Source organism: Sinohyriopsis cumingii, unplaced genomic scaffold (genome assembly GCF_028554795.1).
Source record: "Sinohyriopsis cumingii isolate HCF-2022 unplaced genomic scaffold, ASM2855479v2 utg001742l, whole genome shotgun sequence".
NCBI classification, from domain to species: Eukaryota; Metazoa; Mollusca; class Bivalvia; order Unionida; family Unionidae; genus Sinohyriopsis; species Sinohyriopsis cumingii.
The window spans coordinates 424,281-451,572 of NW_028316042.1; the positions used below are offsets into that span (position 1 = coordinate 424,281).

General features: G+C 36.8%; 1 protein-coding gene across 2 annotated transcripts; it reads left to right on the forward strand.

Moving 5' to 3' along the window:
- Positions 1-2,273: 2,273 nt before the first annotated feature.
- On the forward strand, positions 2,274-26,763 carry LOC149771672 (uncharacterized). Of its 2 annotated transcripts, XM_089948249.1 has the most exons (6): positions 2,276-2,441; positions 22,761-22,850; positions 23,441-23,560; positions 23,737-23,937; positions 24,443-24,602; positions 25,400-26,763. In XM_089948249.1, exons 3-6 carry the CDS (start codon positions 23,489-23,491, stop codon positions 25,483-25,485), a joined length of 519 nt encoding a protein of 172 aa, XP_089804375.1. In that variant the 5' UTR covers positions 2,276-2,441; positions 22,761-22,850; positions 23,441-23,488; the 3' UTR covers positions 25,486-26,763. The 2 variants fall into 2 exon arrangements, with proteins under 2 accessions (XP_089804374.1, XP_089804375.1); XM_089948248.1 differs by having other exon boundaries at positions 2,274-2,441; positions 24,443-26,763.
- The last annotated feature ends 529 nt before the right edge of the window (positions 26,764-27,292 follow it).

The window sequence follows — 27,292 nt, forward strand, 5'->3', positions numbered from 1 at the left end:
TACGTGTGTTTGCATTTTTGTTTGTGTGCATTCGCGTAGGTGTATGTGTGTCTTTGCTTGTCCCTATAAAACTCCCTTTGTCCCTATCAAATCAATTTCACCTACATACCTGCCTACAGTGACGCATATTCATGTCAGCCACTTGCAACATTGTTGCCATTATTCTTCTAGTGACGTCATCGAAGCTAGAAATTTTAAGGCTATACTATAGACTTGGGTTTTTCCATAGAAAGTTACACAAGCTGTAGTTATAAATATATACTCGAATTTTACAAAAGTAATTTCCACAAGTAGTGACTATAAATAGATAGTGGGGTTTTCATAGGAATTTCCACAGGTTGTAGCTTTAAATAGATACATGGGTGTTTATCCACCATCGTCCCACAAGTTGAGATTATAAATATATACTAGGTTTATCCATTTTAATCTAAACCAATGTAACCTTATGTTCAGGGATATGTTTAGTCTCCGTTAAATTCTGGGACAATTTAGCAATTTTAGCGTTTCATTTAGTCACATACATGTTAGCGTTGGTCTTTTCCTTGATTAGAGCTATTTATAGCATCATTACAGTTATGCAAATTTATGAACACCGCCAACATAATTTCAGGTATTGGTAATACTTTATATATAAATATCGGGCTTTTATTATTATATGTCTTTTTCTGTCTCTGTTGTGTTTGGCCTTCTACCATCCTTGTCCCTAGACAGGCCGTATACAATTTCCCATTGTCCCTAGACAGGCCCATACATGTTCAAGGTTCCTTTGTCCCTAGACAGTCCCAATCCATTATTGCTATACATTCCTATGCCAAATGTTCATTGCCCCATGACCATCCATATTAAATTCCCGTTAGACCCCAACAAACACTCAAATTTAACATAGAAGTCCCATTTTTCCTAAAGTTTCCCCACTCTCTACTAATCATGATTTTTAAAAAGTGCAATCAATGTACCGAAATTCTAGCACCTACTAAAGATATTTTTCCTGTTTTTACGTAATAATTACAAGAGACCAATAAACATATTGTTAAAAAGTTCTGCCGTCATATAATATTTAGATCCACATTGACCAATATAAAACATGCACTTTACAAACTGCATAGATCCAGATCTACCGTCACTTAATGTGTTGTCAGATCATGGCTTACACTGTTTACTAGAAATCACAAGCAAAATGGACAGCATAAATACCAATTTTACCGGAGCATCATGTGACAGCAAGTATGGTTCTTCGCTATTCAGGGTTGGACACATAATGCACATAAGTAAATATAGAAGACGTGAAATTTATATTATAATTTATACTATACGCTGCATATCATTTTATACCGCATCATTCCCAAGTGTTTTTGTTTTATTACAACAGTTTTCATCCATTAATAATAATGTTGTTAAGCTTAATAGAAGGAAAAGTTTTGCAATGAAAAACCTGGGACTGATGACATTATTGTAATTTATTCCTATCTTGTTGGAACATTGTGTCTCTTTGACGTGCGCTTATTGGGCTTAGCTTGACAGTCCTTACTACGATAATCAAGACATTTATCTCTGAATCGGTGAATGTTGATGTTTTAAGACGATTAAATTTCGATAATACAATTTCCTACCAACTGCGTCTCCAATAAAAATCAAAATCAACTAATCAGTCAATTAAGATACTTAAAATATATTTCATCCCACTACGCCGATTCAAAGAGTTTAAAAACATTAAATTTATTACTGTACTCTCCGATCAAATTATGATAATTTTACTGCGATCTTAATCGTAGTTATTTTTATCTGTACAAGTATGCATCTGTCTAGACGTGTCTTCGTTACCTGTTGGGAGAATACAGGTGGACGTAAATCACATCGTTTGCGTTGAAAGCTTGAGATAATGCAGAGCGTTAGATGCACGTGAGCGATGATAACAAGTTTTCATGTACAAGCACTAGACATAGTTCAGTTGAGTCTGTTTAAAGGTCCGTAACCTAACAAGTCATCAAGATACAACGATGCGCACAGGTGTTGAGTTATATATATATATATATATATATATATATATATATATATATATATATATATATACACACACACACACACAGACACATTGATATCTATATTAGAGGCCGACCGAAACTAAATTTCTGGTTTCGGCCGAAAACGAAACCAGACCGAAAGTTATAATTGACTTTTGGCCGAAACCGAAGTCGAAACCGAAAGTTTAACTACACCTTCGGCCGAAACCGAAAGATAAACCGAAGTTGCCGAACTCAAGATTTATTAAATAGGCCTGGGTCATGATGCAATGCTACACTTCAACAACTGAGTAGGGTAACATGTCGACAACGATCAGGGGTCCATGATGCACTTATCAATTCTCTGTACTGCAACGTGGTCATCAGGCCAGACCATTCTGCTCTCGACCATTAATGTCAAGGACGACTGCACAAAATTCGGTAAGGCATGTTTAGTCGCTTTCTCTTCCATCATCATCTTTTTCGAGGCACGCTCTGCTCCGTCGTTCATGGACCTCTTGAGATACGTACCATGGAGCTCCGCGTGGCAGCTGGCCAGATGACCTTTCAAGTCTGAAACTGTCTGAAGTCTTGGTTTATCGCTGCCAAGTGATAACAGTTTCTTGCATTCTTTGCACTGCGCCTAGCTTGCATCAGAACCGATTTTTGTGATGTAATCCCACACTGCATTTTTCGACATTCTTTGCGGTGATTAACTAATTCGTTTATTATTAACTTCAATTTTCTACTTCACACAGATTAACTCGCTACAGTTTAACTAACTGAAATCATCAATATTGTCAGACTTCGAAATCTCTGTATTCAACACGCGAGTAGACTGAAATGCAACAGCGCCGACTGACCGGCCGACAAGCAGAGTAATGGACGCAGCACTAGCGTTGCATTCTGAAAGTTAAAATAGATCTTCGGCTGATGACCGAAAGTCAATATCAGTTTCGGCCGAAACCGAAAGCAAACCGAAAGCTATCTTTTTGGCTTCGGCCGAAACCGAAACTATGCCGAAAGAGGCCATTTGCCAACTTTCGGCGCCGAAACCGAAACCGAATTTCGGTCGGTCTCTAATATATATATATATATATATATATATATATATATATATATATATATATATATATATATATATATATATATATATATATATATATATATCAATGTGTCTGTGTGTGTGTGCGTGTGTGTGTGTGACTATTTGCACATCTGATATTTAATTCCGGACACTCTTACAAGCAAATAGAGACCCGGACAAACAAAAAGTATTAATAACAACATTTGGTAAGATGCAGGTGCATAAACGAGAAAAAGGGTTTACTGTGGCTGAATATAGTTGTGCAGATTTTTTTCCAAACGTTCGGTCGAACATACAGAGAAGACAAACAGTGTTAACAACCACGCATGGTAATCTTCACCGTGGTATTAGCGTGCAATGAAAACAAATTTACGAGTTCTGAACTGGATTAAATATAAAGATCTATATTGTTTGACATTGTTTATCACGTCTTTATTCTCTTATGTTACCCGTGGGAGCTGCAGTAGCTCATTTAGTAGAGCGTCAGACTAGTATTCCAAGGGTCACGGATTCGATACCCGTCAATGCCAGCCCCTGGACGGTTGTTTCGGTGTATCCTTTGGCTCCCATTTTCTCGGCCAATCATTATTTAAGTCGTCTCTGAAGCATTCCAAAGCCAAAACATTTCCACACAAACTATTTATATCAATGTTCTTAGCCTAAAAGTGTGCAGCTTTTCAGGAGTGATGACCATGCTGGTTTTCAAAGTGGTCAATGAACATTGTTAGGATTACGGGGTCATTCCACGTCTCTTAAACGAGCGCCTAGACCTCTTATTTGGACATCCCAATAAAAACAATTTAGGTAAGAGTGAGCGTTACCATCATTAGAATATTTTTTGAATCAGTGTCTTTAATGGAGCTCCGAGTGGCCGCGTGGTATAACGCCCTCGTCTCTACCGCTCACTGTCATGCCGCCTCTGTCTCATGGGCTCGAATCCCAGGATCGTCCAACGAGGCCATATGAGAAAGCTTACATACAGCTTCCCGTTGGTCGGTGGCTGTTCCCGGTTTTTTTTTTCTGGGTTCATTCTATATCAAAGATACTGGACTCCATATATGGCCTATCATGTGCTGGAAAATTGCATTAGACCCACAAAAGCCACAAACCATTTCTTTCATAACGAAACTTTATACACTTTTTTCTCAGTGAGTACTATTGTCTGGTGCATTTCCTACAAGCTAGAGGTAAAAGCTACGACAAAAGCGTACCCGTTTTTGCGACATTATGGATTTTTTTTCCCGAATATGTCATGTACACATAGATAGTTGATGTGTGCCTGGGAACCATACCTGGATTACGTTGCAATTTCTGTATGACATGTTGTTGACTACTCATATGAATGGTCAAGCAAAATCAATAAAAAATGGAAAGATTTGTAAACTGTATATTTAATGTCCGTGCACGAAGATGGAGAGTAGGATCTAACACCCGGTTCCCACTTTCGTCTGAAGCTATGTTTAAAAATACTTTGGCCGTAGTAACTTGATCTCACAGTACAATACACTTCCATCCCAATATGTAATTAACGCTGCAGGTCTTAATTGTACTTTTCAAACATATATGTTAATCAAGAACATAAAAGATACAATGGAGCGAAATCATGGAGTTTAGAAACATTGAGGTAAGTACTGTTATGTATATGTTATTTAAATTAATTGTTTGTCTGTTAGTTTTAATTTTTTATTTCATTACATGTTATTTTAATGTAATATTGTTTATTGAACTTGATTTTTTCAGAATTAAGTTCAATTCTGGTTGACCTGACATGCTTTTTTATTTCGTTGAGAAACAGCAAATAATAGAAACACTGTATCTAGTTTCTGACCTTGATTCAGAACCAGTGACAGTTTAGGTAAACAACTTTTTAATTTTTAAAAAATTCTTTCTCAGAGTAAGAATTACTAAGTTAGGTCAATGTCATACCTGGACGACGTGATAATTATCATGTAACAAACTTATTTTCTTTCTGGAATGGTGACCTATTGACCCCCATCCGGGCATCTGTTTTGCGTTTTAGCTAGTCTTATAACTCATGCTATGAGAAGAATTTGATCAGTCGTGCTTTAACACTTGAAAAGTCAAGTTGTTTTATGTTGTGTCCAGTTTTGGCTAATGTTTTATTTTCTTCAAATTATTTTGAATTCAAGTGATTCTTTTCCCTGGAAATACATATGTGCGCCTACAAAATGCTTGGACAAAGACATTCACTGAAATTTATACGGAATTCAAAACTGGAAAAATATTTTCTGTGGTTAAACAATAAACTGTTGTCATGTATATTTGATTTAATTTATATTTGATTTAATATAATTGTTTGTTTTTTAGTTTTAATTTTTTTATCCCAATACTTGCTATTGTAATGTAATTTTATTTACTGGATTTGACATTGTCCAGAAATTAAATTCAATAGTAAACAACTAAGAACAGAAACTTTGCATCTATTGCTGACCTAGTTCCTAAAAATAGAGGAGAAATAACTATTTTTTATTTTTTTATTCTTTATCAGAGTACGATTCATAAAGTGGAATTGAGTCCATACTTGGGGTACGTGACAAATAACATACATCATTTCGGTTTTCAAGAGGATTGTCCCATATTTGGGCATTTGTTTTGCGTTGTAGCTAGATTTATTATTGATGTTTTGAGAAAGAATAGTCATTAGTGCCTTAAAACATGAGAAGTCAAAGTATGTTATGTTGTGACCAGTTTAGGGGCGAATTATTTTGTTTTCTTCAGTTTATTTGGATTTCAAGTTTGTTTTCCCTGGAAATACTAGTGCTCTAAATTATTTATTGGACAAAGACATATATCAAAATTTATACAGAATTCAAATTGGAATATTATTTTCTGTGATTCAAAAAAGATATGTTGATACATCAGTACGACGCTGACCACAGCATACGCATCGCCTTCCATTTTGGATTTCATCAGGATTCGAACTCAGTTTCATTAGGACATTTTATTACTAGGACTTCTATTTTTTAATTCTTGAATTATTTTTGGATTTGATTCGTAGAACCGTAATTTCTTTCTCATGTTTACCTTGTTTTTCTAGGGAAATAAGTTATTAGTTAAATTTTACAAACCTTGTTGTCTTCACTTTCTTCTTCTTACGTTTTGTAAGAGCCTAAACACGTAACAAAGAAAATTATGGTTGCTTGTCCTTGGTTTATATGAATTTTGGCTAAAATATTTCAGAAAACATTGTTTTTTGACATATTAATTCTCCATTGTCTTGAAATGTTTTAAATCACAATTATTATTTTACATTTTAGAAATCTTTAGTGAAATCAGCAAGCTTTTTTTAGTGTCATCAAAAGTGGAAATCTTTCTTTCAAATCCTACCCAGGAACAGTTATACCTTTTAAATAAAGATGAATTGCTTCAGCTTGCAAGAAAATAAGATCTTTCTGAGGCAAAAGCTCGTTCAACGAAGCAAGAAATAAAAAATATTTTGGTCCAGTATTTGGTAGAAAAGAGTGTTCTTTATAAAATTACATAGATTTTGATCAATAAGTCTGTATCAGACTCTGACATAAAAGTAAAGGAATTAAAATTAAAATACAAGATGGAATTAGAGTTAAGAAAGCTGGAAGTTCAGAAAGATAAAGAAGAAAAACAAATGCAACTACAAAAGGAAGAGAGAGAGAGAGAGAGAGAGAGAGAGAGAGAGTTGGAGAAAGAGAGACAAATGCAATTACAAAAAGAACAAATGGAGTTACAAAGAGAACAAATGTTATTACAGAAAGAAGAAAAACAAATGCAGTTACAGGAGAAACAAAATGCAATCAGATAAGGGAGAGAGAGAGAGAGAGAGAGAGAGAGAGAGAATTAGATGCAAATACAAAAACAAAATGAGAAGGAAGAGAGGGAATATCAATTTAGAATAAAAGAAATAAAACTGGCGAGTAAAATGCACGTTCCCACTTCACATACAAATTCAAGTTTTGATGTTACTAAGAATTTTAAGTTAGTGCCCCCTTTTACAGAAAAAGTAGTAGACAAATATTTTCCTTATTTTGAAAAAGTTGCTGAATATTTGAAATGGCCAATGGAGCATTGGATTCAATTATTACAGTGTGCAATTTTTGGCAAAGCCCGATATATCTATGTACCCCTGTCAGTACAGCAGAGTGCTGAATATGATTTGGTGAATGAATGCATCTTAAAGGGTTATGAGTTAGTCTCTGAGGCTTATCGAAAAAAATTCATGAACCATGAAAGAAATACTGGACAAACTCATGTCGAATTTGCATGAGAAAAAAGAGCAGTTATTTGATAGATGGTGCATAGCCAAGAAAGTTGATCAAGATTATAAAAGTCTTAGACAACTCGTATTACTTGAAGAGTTTAAGAACTGTGTCCATACTGACATATAAACTTATCTCGATGAGAATGAGGTCAAAACCTTGGAAAATGCTGCTCGTGCTGCTGACGAGTATTTCGTAGTTCATAAAGTTTCTTTTGTAGATAAGACTTCCACTCAGCAGTCTTCTATCAGAAAAGTATTTCAGCCCAATACAATCCCTATAAAATCTCAATCTGGCACAACTTTTAAAAATCAAGCTTCTGATAAGCTTGATAAAAAAATCCTTGTCTCTTCATACGTGCACCTATTGCAAGACGAAAGGAAACATTATTTCTGATTGCTACAAATTGAAAACTAAGCATCAGAATCAAGACAGACCTATTCCAAATGCTCTTATTTCTAAGTGGTCAAGGTCACGGTCATGTATTGAAAGCAATACATTTATTGGGTTTAATAAAACACGGTCTGATTTTATTATGGAGAATTATGAACCATTCATATTGAAGGGTTCTATGTCACTCTTGAGTGATTCGGCCAATCCTATCCGTATGAAAATGTTAAGGGACACAGGAGCTTATCAGGGTCTTTTATTGTCTGAGAAGTCTTCTTCTAATGAAAGTGTTTTATTCAGAGAGTAGAGTGCGGCGTTGTTAATGTTCCTCACCATTGTGTAAATTTGTCATCAGACTTGTCTCAGGACCACTGAGAATCTGAACTGTGTTTGCTTTATTCGTTAAGAGCATTAATTTATTACTATGCAACGACCTAGCTGGAAATAAGTTTGTGGTTTATCCACTTTTAACTGATAAGCCTTGCTTGGATCAGAAAGTCGATCGAAATGAGAAATAATTCCCTGATTTATACCCAGCTTGCGCAGTTACTAGAGCTATGGCCAAAAAAGCTTTTGAGAATGATGTTGATCAGGAAAGTCTTCCTTTAACTGACAAATCTATTATTCAGGCTTTTGATGAGGTCAATTTCACTCCTTGTTTGGTTCAATCAAAAGGTATTTATCACAGTGATCTCTTTTTGTGGTCCAAGGTTAACATTACCGGGGTGTGAGTGGGAGACAAGAACCCTACTCCTCCAGAAATACCCGAAACGGCTTGCGTTTTGATTGCTTCTGTCAACTAAAATTTCAGCTCCTGGCCTTCGCGAGTGGCCTAGCTTCTAAGTCTGGCGGACATGTTTCCTCTAACAGGAGAAGAGGTGAAGGCGGGCCAATGGCGCCTTAAACCAGTCGCTTCGGGTGGATGGGACTAGTAAACCTTGGATGGCAGTTCATCTAGGAGATGGAAAACTCCGATTATAAACTTCCGCTGCCTTGCGTCTATACCCACTCACGGGAAAGGCTAAGGGAGTAAACCCCGACAGAAAATCCAGAGACGGAGTCCCTTAGGCTGTCTGACATTGACCTCAAAGCCATTGCGGCAACTCCTCCGACGCCGTTTGGTGCCAAGCTGTATCGGCATTTGTCGTTCCCTTGGGTCCCTAGTGGACGCAGCTGGTCTGCGTGGAGAGAGAGGGATCTGCTGCATGGGCAACTGCTGAATCTCCATACCCCCCTGCCCAGGCTTCGTAGCTCTACTGGAGAGGACACTACAGCGTCGTCGATAGGTGTTGGCACAACACGGGAAGCCGCAGTTTGCCGGTTCTAAGTCAAAGCTCGATTGGCCTAGAGCTTGGTGCCAAGGTTTGCTTCCGATGGTGGGAGAGATCACCATGTCCCACTGGACAGCTATCGCCCTCCTCAAGCTGGACAGCCCCCAGTCAGTAAGGTGCTTCCCTGCCAAGGCCTGCCTGCTTCACTGGGTGTGTGGAGCTTAGAGAACCATCTGATAAGTGGGATCCAAACTCTGCACCAGCAAGACTCAAAGAAGGAATAACAAGACTGCAGCTCTTCGTTTCGCAAGCTGGAACATAAGGACCATGTGTCCTGTATTCACCGCTGACCTTCAGCAGATCGACACGCAGGGAAGACTGCCGTCAGTGACAGAGAACTCTCCCGACTGAACTTCGACATTACCTGCCTTCAGGACACCTGACTGACCGGAAGCGACACCATCAGGAAAGCCAACTACAACTTCTTTTGGCAAGGGAAGCCCTCAAATGGACCTAGGCAGCACGGTATCGGCTTCCCTGTAAAGAACAGGCTAGACGTTTTCATTGAGCCTCTGACGTCAGGCACTAAGAGGATCCTTGCCCTCCGGCTGTCAACATCCTCAGACCAAGCCACCATCTACAGCGTGTACGCCCCAACACCCTGATCCACCCACGAGGAAAAAGACAAGTTATACGAGGCTCTGAATCAAGTAATATCCAGTATCATCATCACTGAAGGACTCTACATACTAGGAGACTTCAATGCTAGAGTGGGAGCTGACCACACGGCCTTGTCCGCCCGTCTTGGCTCTCACGGAAAAGGTAAGATCAACGATAATTTTCACCGACTGCTAAAGATGTGCTGCTCCCACAGCCTATGTGTGACCAACACCTTCTTCAGATGCAAGGATTTCCACCAGGTCATAACCAGGCGTGCGTAACTGGCCAGTGTCCTCCTCACCCGCAGCTACCACAGTGCTGACTGCGACACGGACCGCTCCGTCGTGGCCAGCAAGGTGCGAATAATACCCATTAAGGTGCAACACGCCAAGAAGAAGGGTTCACCACGCATCAACACCTGCTGTGCAAGCAACCCAGAGAAGACACAGCAGTTCATCAGCAAACTTTAGAAGGCTCTCACCACAGAGACATCTAATGACACCATCGACTCCAAGTGGTCCAAACTCCATGACGTTGTGTACATTTCAGCGACCACTGCCTGCGAGAAGAAGGAGTGCAAAAATGCCGACTGGTATGAGACCAACTGGGAGGAGATGGAGCCTGTGACTGAGGCAAAGAAGAAAGCTCTCCTGTGCATAAAAGGCTGCGCCAAGCCCTAGTACACTACAAGCCCTAAGGTCTGTCATGAACAACGTCCAGCAAACCGCACGCCGTTGCGTCAATAATTACTAGCTTAACCTCTGCACCAGTATACAGACAGCTGCCGACACGATGGATTCAAGAGGCATTTACGAGGGTATCAAGAAGGTGACAAGCCCCCCCCCCCCCACCTCCAAGACCGCCTTCCTCAAGTCCAAGACGGGGCAAATTCATCACAGACCAGGAGAAACAGCTTCAGCGATGGGTTGAGCACTCTCTCGAGCTGTATGCAACCAAACATGTCGTCATCGTCAACGCCCTGGAGACTCTTGCCACTCGGTGCTGCTTGTACAGTTTATCTTGTAATTACGTGTGAGCCATTTGCATTTCGAAGAGAAATACATTGCACGAAATGTAGTTCGTTATATCAAACAACGTTGTTGCCTATTTGAAAGCAAGAGTGCTATGGATTGAATTTTCATTAAGATATTGAAACAACGGTAACTTGATATTTTGGCATGCAGTTCAAAAAGTTGCATTCATTAATTTTCTACTACTACTACAATCGGGGCCCCGAGTGGCTGAGTGATCTAAAGCGCTCACCGTTACGGATCGCTGCCATCTCACCTCTGTCTGCGTGGGTTCGAGTCGCGGGTTCGGCCTATCTGGGTATGTGACAAAGCTTGCCAGTAGCTTCTCGTGGGTCGGTGGTTCTTTCCGAGGTTTTCCAGGGTTCTTCATCCACCATTAATACTGTCCGCCATATATAGCCTATTGTGTGCTGAAAAATTGGGTTAAACCCCACAACAACAACAAAAACAAATACTACTACAATCATCGTAATCACTACCAACACCATCACCACAACCATCTCCATCACCACCAGCACCAGCACCAGCACCACCATCATCATCATCGTTGTTGATGTGAAGGAGCATACAGATTAATTGTCTGTACAGTAATCACGTAAAAAGCAATGTTAAACGTTCCTTTCTTCCAATTTAAAGGGTTATAATTAAAAAAAAAACAAGACAGTAGACTTAAGCCAATTGGAAAAAATAGCTTTTTGTAAGAATTTTACATAGTGCGGGTGACAACAAAAACCATACAACAGTTTTCATAATTATATTAAGTGTTTCTCTTTGTATCTTAAATGGGTAAGTTTGTATACATACTAATAATTTAAAACAAAATAAGAATATGATTTTTGATGACTCAAACTTCAAAACTACATTGTTGATGACTTCATTCTTTACCTTTTTCTTTCTTTATATATTTCTAATCTTTATTTCTGTTATAGGATTAGTATGTACTTTTAATATTTTTTTTCATGTTCCCTAATTTTTATCTTTCTTTCTTTTTCTAGCTGACATTATTTATTCTTTGTAAGAATTCTAGAGATAATGGCACAAGTGTTGAAAGATTTGAGAACAACTTAAATATTTGTTCTTCGACTTGTTAATTATCATAGCTCTGTTAGTAATTCACGCTCAAAATAGATCAAAGTTAATTTCCACAAAGCTGAAACAATCAGCTTTCCTTTCTTTAAAAATGTATCTTGTCTTCCATACAATATGAAATGGTTTTGTTTATTGCTTAATCCTTATCTTGAGGCACGATTGCAAACTTAAACGGTATTGTATATGATGAGATAAAGAATATGTATGTGAGCCTCTGCCTAGTAAGAGGATATTCTCATTTCAGTAATTTATTTATGTAATTGTGTGTTATAAATGACTGTGCTAACTAAGAGACCGTGTGCATAAACCAGAGATGGCTAACATTTTCTTCAATGGATAATACGTAGTCCTTTGTTCCCCACCTTCAAGTGGGCCGGGATTTATTCAGAAACGTATTTGCCTTTATGTGTGAAAGCAATTCAAACTCACGTCTCAGGTCATCAGACAGGATCAATTACCATATCTGTGCGAATATCCTTACAAAAGGCATTGAATTTACCTTTCAACTTAATTTAACTTGAGAACAGTTAAACTGCATTGATAATTTGAGAATTATACAAATATAGACTGGGGAGAGAGCTTTATCCATTTAGATTCTCATGGTTACACTATTTGATCAAACAAAGCTACGCTGGTTTACCATGATTCTTTTCATATACTTAATTGACACGTTCTACAGGTTTACTGCCTGGATACAATTGAATTCAATCACCATTGCTCGTATATTATAAAATCATTGGTTTGGCTGCCTCGATTTGTCCTTGAGAAATTCTTATTTCCGTCGCATGATTCATAGCAAAAAACGATGTTGAAAGTACTGCAAAAGTAACATAACCAAAACCAAACACAATATATGTCTCATGATTATGACATGATTTAGGTAGAAAGAAAGTTCGTTGTTGAATATATCTGACAATTTGGGTAAAATAACTTCTGGATTGCTGTGACTTTGGTTCGCACAGCTATATATAGGCGCGTCATGAATGTATTGATAACACAACCAGAACAATTGTCGACCATTCCATGTACCACATGCTTAATCATGTACATTGTCATTGATTTTGTGAACGTTTACAGGCAGTAAACTAATCGGGGCTGTTTTACACATGTAAGCACATCTGTCTTACAAATACAGGTGCTCAATTAACAAACATAACCGAACATTTCTTATAGTTTTAATGCACAAAAAATTGTAAACTTTTATAATAAAAATCACTTTGCTTAAAAAGTATCCCTAAATATAAAAACTAAATCTCGGTGATGTGTTTCCAAACGGAAAAGAAAAATGTTTAGCTTGCCTTGATACCAGTTTGTTTTCAACATTGGCTTGCAAACCCCATTATGTGCAGTATATACAGAATTCATTAAAAGTATACACACTACTTAGTGCAAATATAAATGTGATTGAAAAGACGTTTTAAAAATACTTCTCTTAAAAATCTTGTTCGAGTTTAAATAATTGGGGAGTCTACATCATTAAATATTGCTAATATTTGCACAATCCTATACATTATCGTCTTTCTGTCAATACATTTGCCTAAATATATACAAGTCCGCAGCGTTTTATCACTTAATTCACTCATTTAACTTAATAATTAGACAATAAGTTTCTTTATTTAGCGGCCATTTTTGTAGAGACATTATTGAGTTTCACATTAAACAATGATTAATTATGAGACGTTTCACATACGTGTAAACTAATATATACTTATGTTTGCCGGTATTTATTTCTACATAGAATTCATCCACAGAAATAATATCGTGACTCAACAGACATAATGTTGGGTTTTCTTTTATGAATACCAACTTTTTCCCGTACTCTATTCCGTACATTACATGATATTGTATTTCCATTATTTTTACTGTGTATTACATACTCAATTTGTTCGCTACCATCATGGAATTTGTTATTATTTTATATATGTATACTGAAGTGTCATAGGCCTAACGGGAATACAGTTCCCTTTGTCTAATTGAATTATCTTGGCATATACTTATCATGATACACCACTCCATACCCCTAATACCACCTATCATCGCCGATTGTTTTTCAGAATGATTCAATGATTCTCTTACTATTATATCTGTTGCTACTTCCACTACTACTATTACTAGTACTACTAATAAAATATTATATATATATATATATATATATATATATATATATATATATATATATATATATATATATTAGCAGAAACAAAATTATGCAAACATCAGCCTCGATGAAATTGTTTTTAATATTAGCTTAACAATTTTTTTTATAGCAATTTATAATGCGATTTTGTTGCATATAATTAGTTTCTGGTCTTCCTTCAGACTGGTATAGCATTGTCTTTCGTTGATTTATATGTAATTGTTTATATATATATATATATATATATATATATATATATATATATATATATATATATATATATATATATATATCACTACGTTATCCTTTTCGATTTGGACTTTGACTAATAATACAAGTGCCTTGTCCCAAGATTTCACCTGTTCTAAACACTAATCAAGACGTATCCGATGTTGTTAAGCGTAGAGGCGTTGACACTCGTGTCGGGGATGCTATTGAACAATGTTATCTGCTGCATGTTTAATCATAATGGACCATTACTAGAATCACCGACACAGTCATTTTAAAAAGACGAATCCATGTGGAGCCACGAAGCTGTCTGAAGAGAGTTTTTCTGTATGGACCCCCTGTGAGACTTGAGGAATAGAGGAATACCAGTGAGATGCCACTTATGCCAAATTGTTTTGGTTAACAAACCCCAGCGGCCTTTTTAAGCCCCCCCCCCCTACAAAAAATATCTAGAAAAGATACATACTACTCAATCATTGCCAGATGTGTTTTCCTATGTTTTTGTGTATGTGCTTGTTTGCTTGTAATACTAACATTACCATTTTGTCCCCAAAACTATTTTGTCTATATATTTAATTCTGTCTCCATGGAAAAATTTAACATAGGATTTCCCGTGTCTCCCTCAAGAGCCACACCAATGCAAGGCTATGTGCTACTGCTATTTCCCATTTGTCCCTTATTACCCACACACAACTACTTCAGTGGCTTCGAGGTGTGTTCAAAATATTAAAATATATATATATATATATATATATATATATATATATATATATATATATATATATATATATATATATATATATATATATATATATATATATATATATATATATATATAATTAAGAAACATATACTGCCTGAACTCAGTTATGCAAATTTTTTTGCATTTCCTTCATGACTGTCAAGATAAAACAGGTATAAAGAAAATATAGTGAATAATTGCGGATAGAATATTAATGAACCATAAACCTTGTTGCAATCTGACCTCAACAATAGCACAGGCAAGTGTGCTGTATACATGCAAATCTACAATTTACTGCAAGATCCACCAGCATCCATGTACATTCCAGTCTTTGCTAGATACAATTTTCATAACCTGCAAGTTAGAAAACAAGAGTTTCTCGAAGAGACTGATGTTCTTCTTGCCTCACAACAAAATGAGTCGGTATACCGCCTCCCCTCATAACACAGATAGCACAAATCATGTATTTGTCAAATTTAAATTTATCAGAGTCATTTATTTCACTGTTTTTTAGTTCTTGGGTACTTAAAACCAATTACAATGTGATTTCACATAATTAAATAAACTATTTTTGTGGTTGAACACAGTATCATGACGCAGCCTCGTTGAAAAATCAATCCATCAGCATACGACTCTCTCAGTATATGACTCCCTCAGTATAAGGTATCACTACTCTACTTGAGTATCACTACTCTACTTGAGTCAATGATGTGTTAATGTATACGCTTATTGTCACTAATAAATTTATCTATATTCTATCCCATTTTTTGAAGTTTTATATCAAGGCCAATAGAAAATATTAACAGTAACAATGACGATGATCATCCTGTATTCCCGATGTTTTTTTGAGGCAATCGATTTTTATTTTAAGCAATTTCATTTCCATGCCCCTCCTTTATTCCACACTAATTGATGATACACACTTTTTATTACAATCTTCTCATGCTATCACTCTTAAGTAAAATAGTGGAAGAAAGTTACATTGAAGAAATAATTAAGATTACTTTATATTTAAAACTGCTACCAACCTTGAAAAATCATTACAGGGAATTTAATTTTGTAAAATCTAGCTGGATTGAACATTTATTTTGTTGCATCATGCCACACTCACTCAAGTTGTTGGTTTTAGGGGATTGGGTCAAAGGTACAACATCTAGTTACTAAAATGTATTTATCCTTGGATCATTTTTATTTTTATTCAAGTTTAAAGACTTTCTCCCGGCTAGGTTTAGTTTAGTTTAGTTTGATTTGGTTACTGCAAGCAGGTTTTTCGAGTAGAGTACAGTAGCCAAATCTGGACTAATCCGATATTAATTTTAACCCAGAATCTCTTGATCATGAGTATGGCACAGAGCAATTGCTGCTCCTAAAACAGGGCCATGAGCATCTAAAAGTACAAATAAGCACACTGTTTGGTTATGATAGCCTTCCACTGTTTATAGTACACTCAAGTAAGGAATATACACACTAGGTTTCACTTTCGATTCGCAAGATAATGCAACAGCCAGCACTACCTCTGATTATCGATGATTGTGAAAATCTATTAAAAGCCTATACAGTCTTATGATTCAGGATTATTAAGAGAAAATGTGACACAAAGAAAAACCGTACACATTTTGGGTCAGGTATAAATGGGGTGTTAAGTTAACTGTGGCAATTACGTATATATTTGCAATGAAATATTAGGTGGAAGCAATTGATGGAATCTGCCATCAGGGCAGTGTGAAGACATCCATCTGTTTCTCTGCCAAAGCTGGTGTCAGTAAAGGCATCCCTAACTGTATGGCCAACTGCAGCATCAGTAGACCATCTTGTTAAGGCTTGTGCCTGATGAGGCTGGGGTACTCCCAAAGACTAGTTTGCTCATTAAACCTATGCCTGTTAAAAGGATATATTAAGTTTAGTCATTGTTTGAATGAACTGTTTGTGTCCTGATAAACTGAAATGAGAAAAAAGGCATTAAGTATAGCACATGTCTGCATTCTCGTCTTCTAGATAATATCGCATAGCATATAAGTTTCGCATTATTTCATCTATTTGATGTAGTCCTTTAGTGAAAATATACTATGTCTCAGAAAAAAACCTAGCAGAGTTTGGATTAACCACTTGTTAAGATTCCTAATGACTTTGTTTGATCAAGTACAGGTTAACAAAAAAAATCATTCAATTATTAATTATCTAGAAGCATAATCTAAGTTGACGATGTTAAGAATTTATTATAAATATTCGTGTGATGTGTGTTGGCTGATACTTTAACATTTTGAGCAAACTACTTACAAATATAAATTTCTTTCGTCCAGACTTCTCTTTATCCTAATGTATCAAAGTAATTTCTGGGGACAAATGCATCTATAATTCTTTTGAACTATTCACCAATTCAAATATTCTTTTTCTGACCTGGAAAAATTGTTTAACAGGGAAGGTATATGATCACTGATCATTTAATTACAAATTATCTTATGGAAACATTACACATCACTGAGGTCTACCGCATCTAGATTTTCTTGAGGTATATTTACTGAAGCTAACTTCAACAACATTCTATGCATTCCACAATAATAAGAGACTTCAGTCCTATCATCTGCCTATTCTGGACAAGCAAACATCTCAGTCTTCCTAAAAGAGTCCAGTTGTGATACTAACTTTAGACATCGTAATCATATTCACATTATTTCCACTATGATGGAAAAATTACACCCTCATTTTCAATAATTGTAGAGCTGAATGTTTCATAATTAGGTCTTTCTTCACCTATATTTTCCGAAGTTAAATGCGGTTATACAATGTTCATGTTCATTCTAAATGTTTCAACTGCCAACTGTATGGTAGGTTCAAGTCAGTTTTAGAGTGGTGCAGGGGGAACTATATCTCCATATTCAGATGAAGTGGGTCCAAGGCACTATTTATATACTGAATGGAAATAGAATAAACCTTATCCATTCGACAGTCTCTAAAATTGTTCAACACCCGATTCTTTATTGAAGGAGATTTATACTTTCCTTTCCACTGACGCAATGAAACTGTCATGCGTTGCCACTTGTGCCAAATGGGAAGCATAGAGATAAACTAAAGATGTTAGGATATTCTAGTGGAACAAAATCATTTGAAGTCCCTCCTCTGCGGTATTGTTCAAAAGCTGGTTTATAAGCAGGCCGAGAAGATACTTGAATCACAATCTTTGGCGTCACAAACGGCTATCAAAATAAGCTGAGCAGTGGAGGTCGTTACCTTACTTTTGGGATCATCCTGAATGGGTGGAAGCCTTAAACTAACAGACGATCCCACTTCAAGCTGAAAGCATCCATTTGTCCCGGCTCCCTGGTTGAGGACTGGGGAAACAAAAAAAAGGGAGCTTGTTGATAAGCCTTCTTTCACCAAGGTTCTACACCAAATATGAAACAAGAAATCTGTTAAGGATTCGTTTAGAGACCATTCTTTGAGGACTATCTTGCCCCTTCACCAAAATATTATGTTTGCCAGAAATGTGGCGAACGCAGAGGGTAATCCCTTCCAAGGTTGACCAGCGAAGGAGGTTCCAGACTTGCAAGAAGAGGGAATAGTCATGTGTGACTCCTTGTTGGTTAATATCTGATACCATCAATGTGTTAACGTCGGAGAACATCACGTAATGACTTCTTTTAGTGTTGACGCACGTGTGAACATATAAGAGTGGGGTTCGGTAGTGTGCATGAAAACTCAGACTGAAACCGATCTCAATGTGTCCATAAAATCATATACTAGTGTAAATCCAGACTTAAAGCAATCTGTGCATTCAGATGACGATCCCTGTACTGCTTCCAGTTTGTCAGAACGTGAAATTGGAGAGGATACAGTCTGCTTAAGGTAATAAGGTGAGCATCAGACTTAAAAGGTGCTCAGAAGTGAATGAAAAAGACAGACTGACAATATGTTCTTGGATCTCGGTACCTAAAACAAGGTCATGATCTTGTCTACTCTGCCACGTGGGACAGGGATTAACTCCTCTGTTCGTCGATAAATTCATCTCCACGTAATGAAATCGCGAGCTGGAGTAAGCGCTGATTTCGCCATGTTGAATAGAAGACACAGCCTGATCACAAGAACCAACAGCGAGACACATCTAGTCTGCGAGACTCTAGCTAGCCTGCAACTACTCCCATGACCATGATAAAAGCTCTTGGCACCTATGCTCGAATGAACGACAGAGCACGAAATTGGAAGAACTTACCGTCCAAGCAAAACCGGAAGTGAGGATAGGGATGTGAACGTACGCATCCTGAAGGTAGATGGACGATCGCTCAGTCGCCTGGTCAATTGACATTCATAACCAAGGATGTGGTTTCCATCGTAAAATGTTCCTCCTGCAGAAACCTGTTTACAGAGGTAAGGTCGAAAATTAATTGAAACCCCCCCCCCCCCCCCACGTTCCATTTCTGGTACCAGGAAGATAAATCCGGGAGTAGATGGCCAGAGATTGTTCGTTGAACAACCGTTTTGCTAGTCTCTTTAATCACACCAGATTCAACTGGTGAGAGCATATGGGGAACCTTACTATAGGAGGAAGATCTCGAAACCGAAGCAGGATTCCTATATCGTCTGTGATTCTGTACCAATCATGTAAACTAAAAAATCTATCCTGGCACCTTCGGAAACCAACGGAAGAGGGGACACACTATAAAAGATATAGCATAATTCTGGGGCTGTCCCTTCTTTTCCTTAAGAAATGGGGAAAGGACCGGAAGATTCCTCCCTGCGCCTTTTGAGTTATCTCTTTTAGGGCCTGACTGCCTTCGGGGAGAAATGAAGGGTATTGTTGCTTTGAAAGGGGTTGTGTTTCTTTGAAGAGCGTCGCTGATAGACCTTGTGATCAGTTAGGATCATATCTCTTCCTGGTTTCTTTCTACGGGTTAGGAGCGGATGCGAGGGACCGGTTTTGTTGTACTCTTAAATCTCGAGAAGCCACGGATGGAATGAGCCCTAGAAAGAGAGTCTCAGCCCCCAGGAAATCAGACCTTAAAAGGTCTAAATGTAAGACCATGGATGTGTCTTAGCTACAACCCGGCGCAGTTGGAGATGCTCCGTTGATAACGCCATGGACAAGGATAACACATTCCTAGATGTTTTCTCCATGGACAAGGATAACACATTCCTAGATGTTTTCTCCACTGCTTCGAACAAACGTTGAAGGGCAGTTGACAATACTGATTCCTTTGTAGCATAATACAAGAGGATGCCACAAGAGGTCGGCAGGCGAGGGTATGGTTACTAGTTACCTGGTTATTAGTTAATAGGTCTCCAGTGTTTTAACTGGAAGGCGAGCACAAGTGCCCATTGAAATACTCATTTGTGCTGAAGCGGCATCCAAAATGGACAGTTTAACGGGCCAGGAAGGAATGTAGACCTTATGACTAGTTGCAGAGACCCAGAGTCTCAAGGTAGGGGTGAAATAGACCACAATTTAAGGTTGTCGAGCGAATTCCTGGCCCTTACTGAAACTTTCGGAAAGATCCTTAATCATGGCCGAGAGGTTGAGTATCAAGAGACGTGATCGCGAAGTAACCTGACATAGGCTCTCCAATATGGGAAGAATGTTAGTGTCCCCATCGTAGACCAGATCACGGGGCAAAATACGGCGAACGGCTTTATCAAAGGACTAGATATCGTCCTCGTCTATCGCTTTGACCTACTGTTGTAAGGAGGTACGGGCACCTTGGTCTGTTATGCATCAAAATCTTGGAAATCTCCGAAGATGACAATGTGTCTTCGTCCTGATCTCACTCTTGGGAGGCTGAACTATGTGACCTAGTGTCTCTCTGTTGCGGGGGAGACTTCGGGGCAAGTGGGACCTTGACCTCTAACACCTGTTGAAGAGCGAAGGAACTGTCCCTAGTGACCGACTCGACAGGTGGTGAGACTCTCAACCGTCCTAGTGTTTTTGTTGATATTAACGATCTATTGACCTTTTAGATGGTTTACTAACACGTTTTGTATATTATGGACTATATCATCTTGAGGAACTTGAATTTGCCTTTTCCACGGACACTCAGAGGGATCTGACGTGGGCAGAAATCTAACCAGTGACCCTTGAATTACAAGTCCAGAGCTGTACCAATTGAGCAACAGTGGCTGTCTATACATGGTAACAAATAATGGGTAACCTGGCTACTATTTGCTACTTTATATTGGCAGGGTTTGTACAGCTATTGGCCCCGATTTAGTTCTGCTCAGCGTGTAAAAAAGGGCAAGCTGCCAGATAAGGAAAAATGGACAAAATACAAAGTCAGGATCCTTGTCACAATAGGTAGGATTGAAATGAGAAATTTAATTGTGTTTGTTTTAAGACAGTAATTTCAAATTTATAATGTAAGTAAGTACTTTTGCATTTACCTTTGCATTTAAAGTTCTCTTAAACAAGATTTTGATAAACTAAACATCCTGGAAAGTTTTTTTTTTTTTAAAAGAACAAATATGGCAACATTTAATGACTTTTAGAGCCTTTTATAGTAGACACAATGGTCATGAATTAAAGCAATGAAGTCGGCACCATGTATATAACTGTAAGACGTTTTTGAAGTTCAGAATGTAATCAGAAGGCATTACTTAAAGCCAAACAAGCAGAAGAGACATCTAATGTAAAATCGGAGAAGGAGCACAAACCCAGGCCAAAGAAAAGAATACAGCGCTACATACATTGGTCTGGCGAGGAGAATGGTGATGCTCAGTATATGCTGGAAAATTATATAGCCTTTACTTGCTTCTTTATAACGTGATGCTTGACACTGTGCTATTGTTCATGAAAAGAATCTTGCAGATGGTAAGGTATCATCAGTCAAGTGTGCATTACTGGTCTGACTTATGTAAATTAAACAAATTTTCTTGTTATTGAAAAAGACTTCTTGCAGAAGGCTTAACTACATTTTATACATATATCATGGACGGTGTCGAATATACTTTTATGATCACAAAACAATATCCCATTGTTTTAATCATGTCTTGCTGTGGTCATCGATTAAAAAAATATTTATCGAAGATAAATATATGATGATTACTTAATAATGCATTTATTGGTGGTGAGAGACTAAATCCATGAGTTGATACTTGTGTTTAGCATTAATTGGAAAGCTGAAGATTAGTAATCTTTTGATATACATATCTTGACTGTACCATTTAATTTACGAAAATCAATGCAATTTGCATTGGTAAAATTTGTAGCACAAGAAAAGTCATTATGAAACCAAGATAATCACATTTCGTTGATTTGTCTGGAGCTCGGCCTCATTTATAGCACATTTCTGTACAATATTTTGTCTTTAATCCAGGATTATTCTCTGCATTCGGGTGCATTTCATGGTGAAAATTCACCAGCTTGATCTAAACGTGGTGAATATTGTTAGCGATTGTTCTGCAAACCTTGTATGCCACAAGGATTCAATGTATTCAAGAACTCATGCTATTTCTCATTAATATTTCAGATGAAGATGAAGACGAAGAACCGACAAAAGACGAAAACCTCCAGTGGAAACATTGTCAAAATTTTCGATTCATTCCGGCCAGCCATCTTTTCCAAAATCTCCTTAAGTGGAGGATTCTTTTGTAGACTTCAAGATTTCCTCTTTCCCTATTGGAATGTTCTATTCAGTTTATCTGGTCTCCTTTTATCAATTGAAAATTCCTTATCAAAAGTATGTATAAATTGCATCTATTTATCTATTTAATAAGATGTGTTAAGAAGTACTTATTCATGCTGTGTATATGAGATTAGATGTTTTGTTCACAATGAATGATTTTGTGATATATTGTATTGCTGCCTAATATATGTCAAAAAATCCAGGCTGAATTCTTTGTTTCTTTTGTACTGCAAATAATGACGAGTGATTATTTTTGTATATTTAGCTGCACCCAGAAGAACAACACAATCGCCATCTCCATCCACTCTGGAACGGGGAATTGAAAGAGTTCTCTCTGCAAGTTCCTCTACAAGTAGTAAGTATTGAGGATTGGGAAAAAAATGTGCATGAGAATAATGAAAAAAAAATACAGATGTTGACTTGTATATAATATCTTATTTCATTTACTACTCTCTAAATATGAGTAAGTCAGTTATACACTGTATTCATGAATTTAATTCTCATCTAAGGTAATAGATCTGATTTCTGTGTTCCAAAATGTTGGGTAATCTGCGGCAGTAAAATAAAAACTTGTTGAGTAGCATTTATAAACGCTTATGTTTCAATGCACACCAAACTCATTGGTGTGTTGTCACTTCAGTTGATTATGGTCTTGTCATCTTGTGACATTATAAATGTTAGTGTTCAATACTAAGGTCATATACATTGAGTTAGCATCAAAATTTGTTTGGAAATGGAAGATTATGACATGAAGGCATACGTTTTTCTAGCTTAGACACTTATTAATGAACATTGTGAGATGTTTAATTAGTTAAATTATAGGTCATAAAATATACTGTACACGACTTAACTGTGCATATAAACAATATTTACAATGAATTATTTTTTCATTGATGTGTCTACTGTGTTCATCATTCCGTTGGGATTTTTATTTTCCTTTCTTAGGGAACCCATTGTCATCTATAATTCTGACGCCAAAACTATCTACATTGAATGAGAACTTTACAGACACCAGTAGTGAAACAACACGCCCGGATAGTAAAAATATACAGGATTCCAGTGAAAGTAAGTTTTATTTCTTTTCAAATAAATTGTACAAAACCACGTATTTCATTCCATAAATATTTTTCATCGTTAGACCCATGTTCACTGTACAGATCCTTGCAAGGAGTTATTAGTAATGTATTTGATCTTTCTAAACTGATGCATAATTTCATCATCAATCTGTTACAAATTTCCAGCTCAGTGTACTTATGAAACTGGACACAATTATTGAGAATCAGCAGGAGCAGCTGTCCCTCCTAAGGAAAGGTTTAGTTAATACACAAGGCCCAGACACAGACTATACAGAAGAAATTATTGTAACGCCATGTGATTCAGTGGAGGAACTAGAGGGCCTTTGCCAGAGGTTGGAGGAGAATCCCAAACTCTCCAAGAAGATGGTAATTTGGGGCCTTATTTTCTCAAATAAAACTGTTATTGTTCTATAACCTTTATTTCCTGTTGTGAACCTCAATATGCATCATACAAATGTTGTGGCGCCTGCATAATTATTTTCGTGGGTGTGGGGTGACATGTAGTGATCAGCTATTAAGTTTTACCGATGGAGGCCAAAACATGTTTAGAGATGAACTTGTACATATGTTTTACTACATATACACTATTACATATATTTGAGCTATTTCAATTAAATCTTTGAGTGAATGTCATTTATGAAGTTAATAGATTCACAGTGGTTAATTTGTTGTATAATTGCTGTTAGTACATTGTGTTGCATAGTTGGTGTTAGCAAATTGTTTCAAGTGAGAACAAATAAATTTGCATGCAAAACCATGGCAAAACAGAACTATATTCAAGCATATTTTGTCACATCGATCAAGAAATAATAATAATAATAATAATAATAATAATAATAATTATTATTACTATTATTATTATTATTTTCAGATATACGACCTGAGCTCCCTTGGCTGGTATGATATTGGGGATAGTGTATGCAGGATGATGAAAACGCTAGGAACAAAAAGACTCCGGTCAGAGTATAACCTAAATGGGCATAAAGGGAAAAAAGCATTTCAAGAGCTTGTGATATGCCGGGTTTTGATAAGTAAGTATGGATTAATTTCAATTGTCTGTTTTTCATATGACTCGCAACACATTTTTAAACGAATCGATAAAGTACTGAATGTTTCTTCACACACATACTGCATTACATATTAAATCAAAGAAATTGAGACAACATTTCAAAGTACGTGTTTTATAAATACTCCATTGATTATTGCGGCATTTAGAAAAATGCAATGCATCCTTTGTTGTGAAACTTATTTTAAAACAGTGTGTTACTCTTGCAGAAGACTGTTTGAAAAATAATGGCAAAACGAAAGCAAATGAAATTGAATAGGTCACATCCGAGACCCGCAAATATGCACCCAACCAACGCGAAGGGATAAAATACAAGGCTAGCCATGTGACTCTTCTTTCATCAATATTGGATTCAATTTTGTCTTTTTAAACATGCTATTTGTAACGCGGACGCATGTCTAAATTGATAACAAAATCAGCTATCCTGGTGCCGAGGATTATCAAAGCTTGAGAACAGCTAACTACAATTTACATCCATCTTGTCTGATCGGGCAAATGCTTCCACTTGGAATTTTTATTCACATGAAATATTTGGACAAAAGAAATTCATCTTTGCGCAAATTGATTTCACCATCCACTTGCCTGGAAAGACAAGTGCAAAGTTACATTGTACCTCGGCTTAAACAATATTAAGGAAAGCACAAGTGCAGTGAAGAAAGTTTCATAAATTTTCACAATGTTAAAGTGACTTCTGCATATGCAAACAATGCTGAGATGATATATGACTTTGTTTAAGCATTCAAATTATTGTTTAATTTGCAGGTGCCTGCGCAGAAGAAGAAACAGTTAAGCTTTCCAGTTGTATTGTTTCTTTCTTTTATTTTAGTCTCTTAAAAGCAAATGTCTGAACCTTCAGTTGGTAGATTCAGGGGATTCTCTTATCAGCCAGTCTACTTTTACCTTACACACTGCTACTTTAAAAAGATATTAAATATCTACATTGGGGTAGGTCCCCCAAACCCCCTGCCTACTTTGTCAGCTCTCCTGCCCCATTTAATAGAATGTCCTGCTGTAAAGTCTGTTAGGAAAACTACCCCAAAAGAGGATTTCATACAATAAACAGAAAGCAGTGTTTGCATATAAACCATGTTAGAACACATACACCCTTGCACCGAAACTGATTACATACTTCAGAATAGAGGTATGTATTTTTCTAAATAAGTATCTTTACTATTTTATCCAAGATTCCTTTTCAGTGTGTGAACAGATAAATAAAAATTCTATGTTGTGCAGAGTGCATTTTTATATGTACGACTTTGAACTTATATGTGAGAGTTGTCACTCATCATTGCATGTAGGGTGCAAATTTGTACAATGTTTGAACAATTAGTATACCTTGACATCTTATCGCTACTACTATTATTATTATGTTTGGTTTGTCATAAATGAAAATGGTGCAGCACTGACAATAGCAGCCATGAAATTCCTACTTTCGCAACTCTTCGATGGATGGTAATGTTTACATTTGTGTAATGTAGATTTAGGCATTCTTGCAAGCAGTAGGGAATATGTGTTTCAGAAACACAATCATCTTTCATCAGATTTCGATATAGGTTTTGAATGTTGTGAGAATGTTGTTGGAAGGTCATTTTATAACGTTACACAACAACGTTGTAGCAACTTTCCAGCAAGTTCATGCCAACATTCCCACAACTTCGTTGCAACGTGGAATTGTTAGCTTGGCCTTGCCTCACCACGATAAGAATCAGACCACTAACCGATGCCCCACCCCATGATAATGTTAATATATTAAAAATAAAACTAATTTATGCCTTAGATTGGCACACAAATTATACATGTTTTCGTTCGTTTTAGTTAGAATACTTTTGTTCCAGACATGAAATGGGGTAGTTTCATATCATTTCTTTTAGCCTCGTATTGTGAAACCTAGAAGACCCTTGTGTGCACCTTACAGCATATCCTAGTAAAAAGAGTTCATAGGTCATTTAGTCCATAGGAAATTAAATACATGTTATCAAAATAGATGTAAATAATTCAATGTTAGATATAGTACGTGCACTGAAGTTTGTGAAATTAATAATAGCCAATATGTTCGTCTGAAACTATTCAGTTCTATATGTTTAATTCTGCTCCCAAATAAACTGGTTCCTTGTTTGCAAATATAATGGTAGTCCGATATCTTAAGTGAAGTTGTTTATTTCCTCTAATTTCTGTGGTATATCAGTTACATGCGTACATACATAATAATTTTTTTATGTGAATTATGAGTTATACAATTCTGGATATACAAAATACAAACTAAATTCAGCAAGCAAAACAAAACAGTGGCAAAGCAAACACGGCTTAGCCTGCATCACACACTATTGGCTAAGCCAAAATGCAATCGGGTATTGATAATTTTATGAACAGCAGATGCTTAAGGGTTAATATTGGTCCAAGATTTATACAGTAGATAATGGGTTATTAACGAGTAAAGGACGATTAAAACAATGGGGCTTTGTTGAACACAGGTCTAAAGATGCCATAACGCATTCACCATTGTTGATATCAGCCAGCCGAGATGTACAGGCATTGTTGAGGATTGGTAATGATTTATACAATTTATGTAACAATGTCGAATGTGTTTTCATTGCAACAGGGTCCAGAAAGGGGGGGGGACTAGTTGTCTCAAGCCTTCGACTTTACAGATCACTG

Coding starts and splice junctions, on each gene's coding strand:
- LOC149771672 (XM_089948248.1), top strand. CDS start 23,489: ATGAGAACTTTACAGACACCAGTAGTGAAACAACACGCCCGGATAGTA. Junction 23,561..23,736: donor TATACAGGATTCCAGTGAAA/GTAAGTTTTATT, acceptor ACAAATTTCCAG/CTCAGTGTACTTATGAAACT. Junction 23,938..24,442: donor CCAAACTCTCCAAGAAGATG/GTAATTTGGGGC, acceptor TATTATTTTCAG/ATATACGACCTGAGCTCCCT.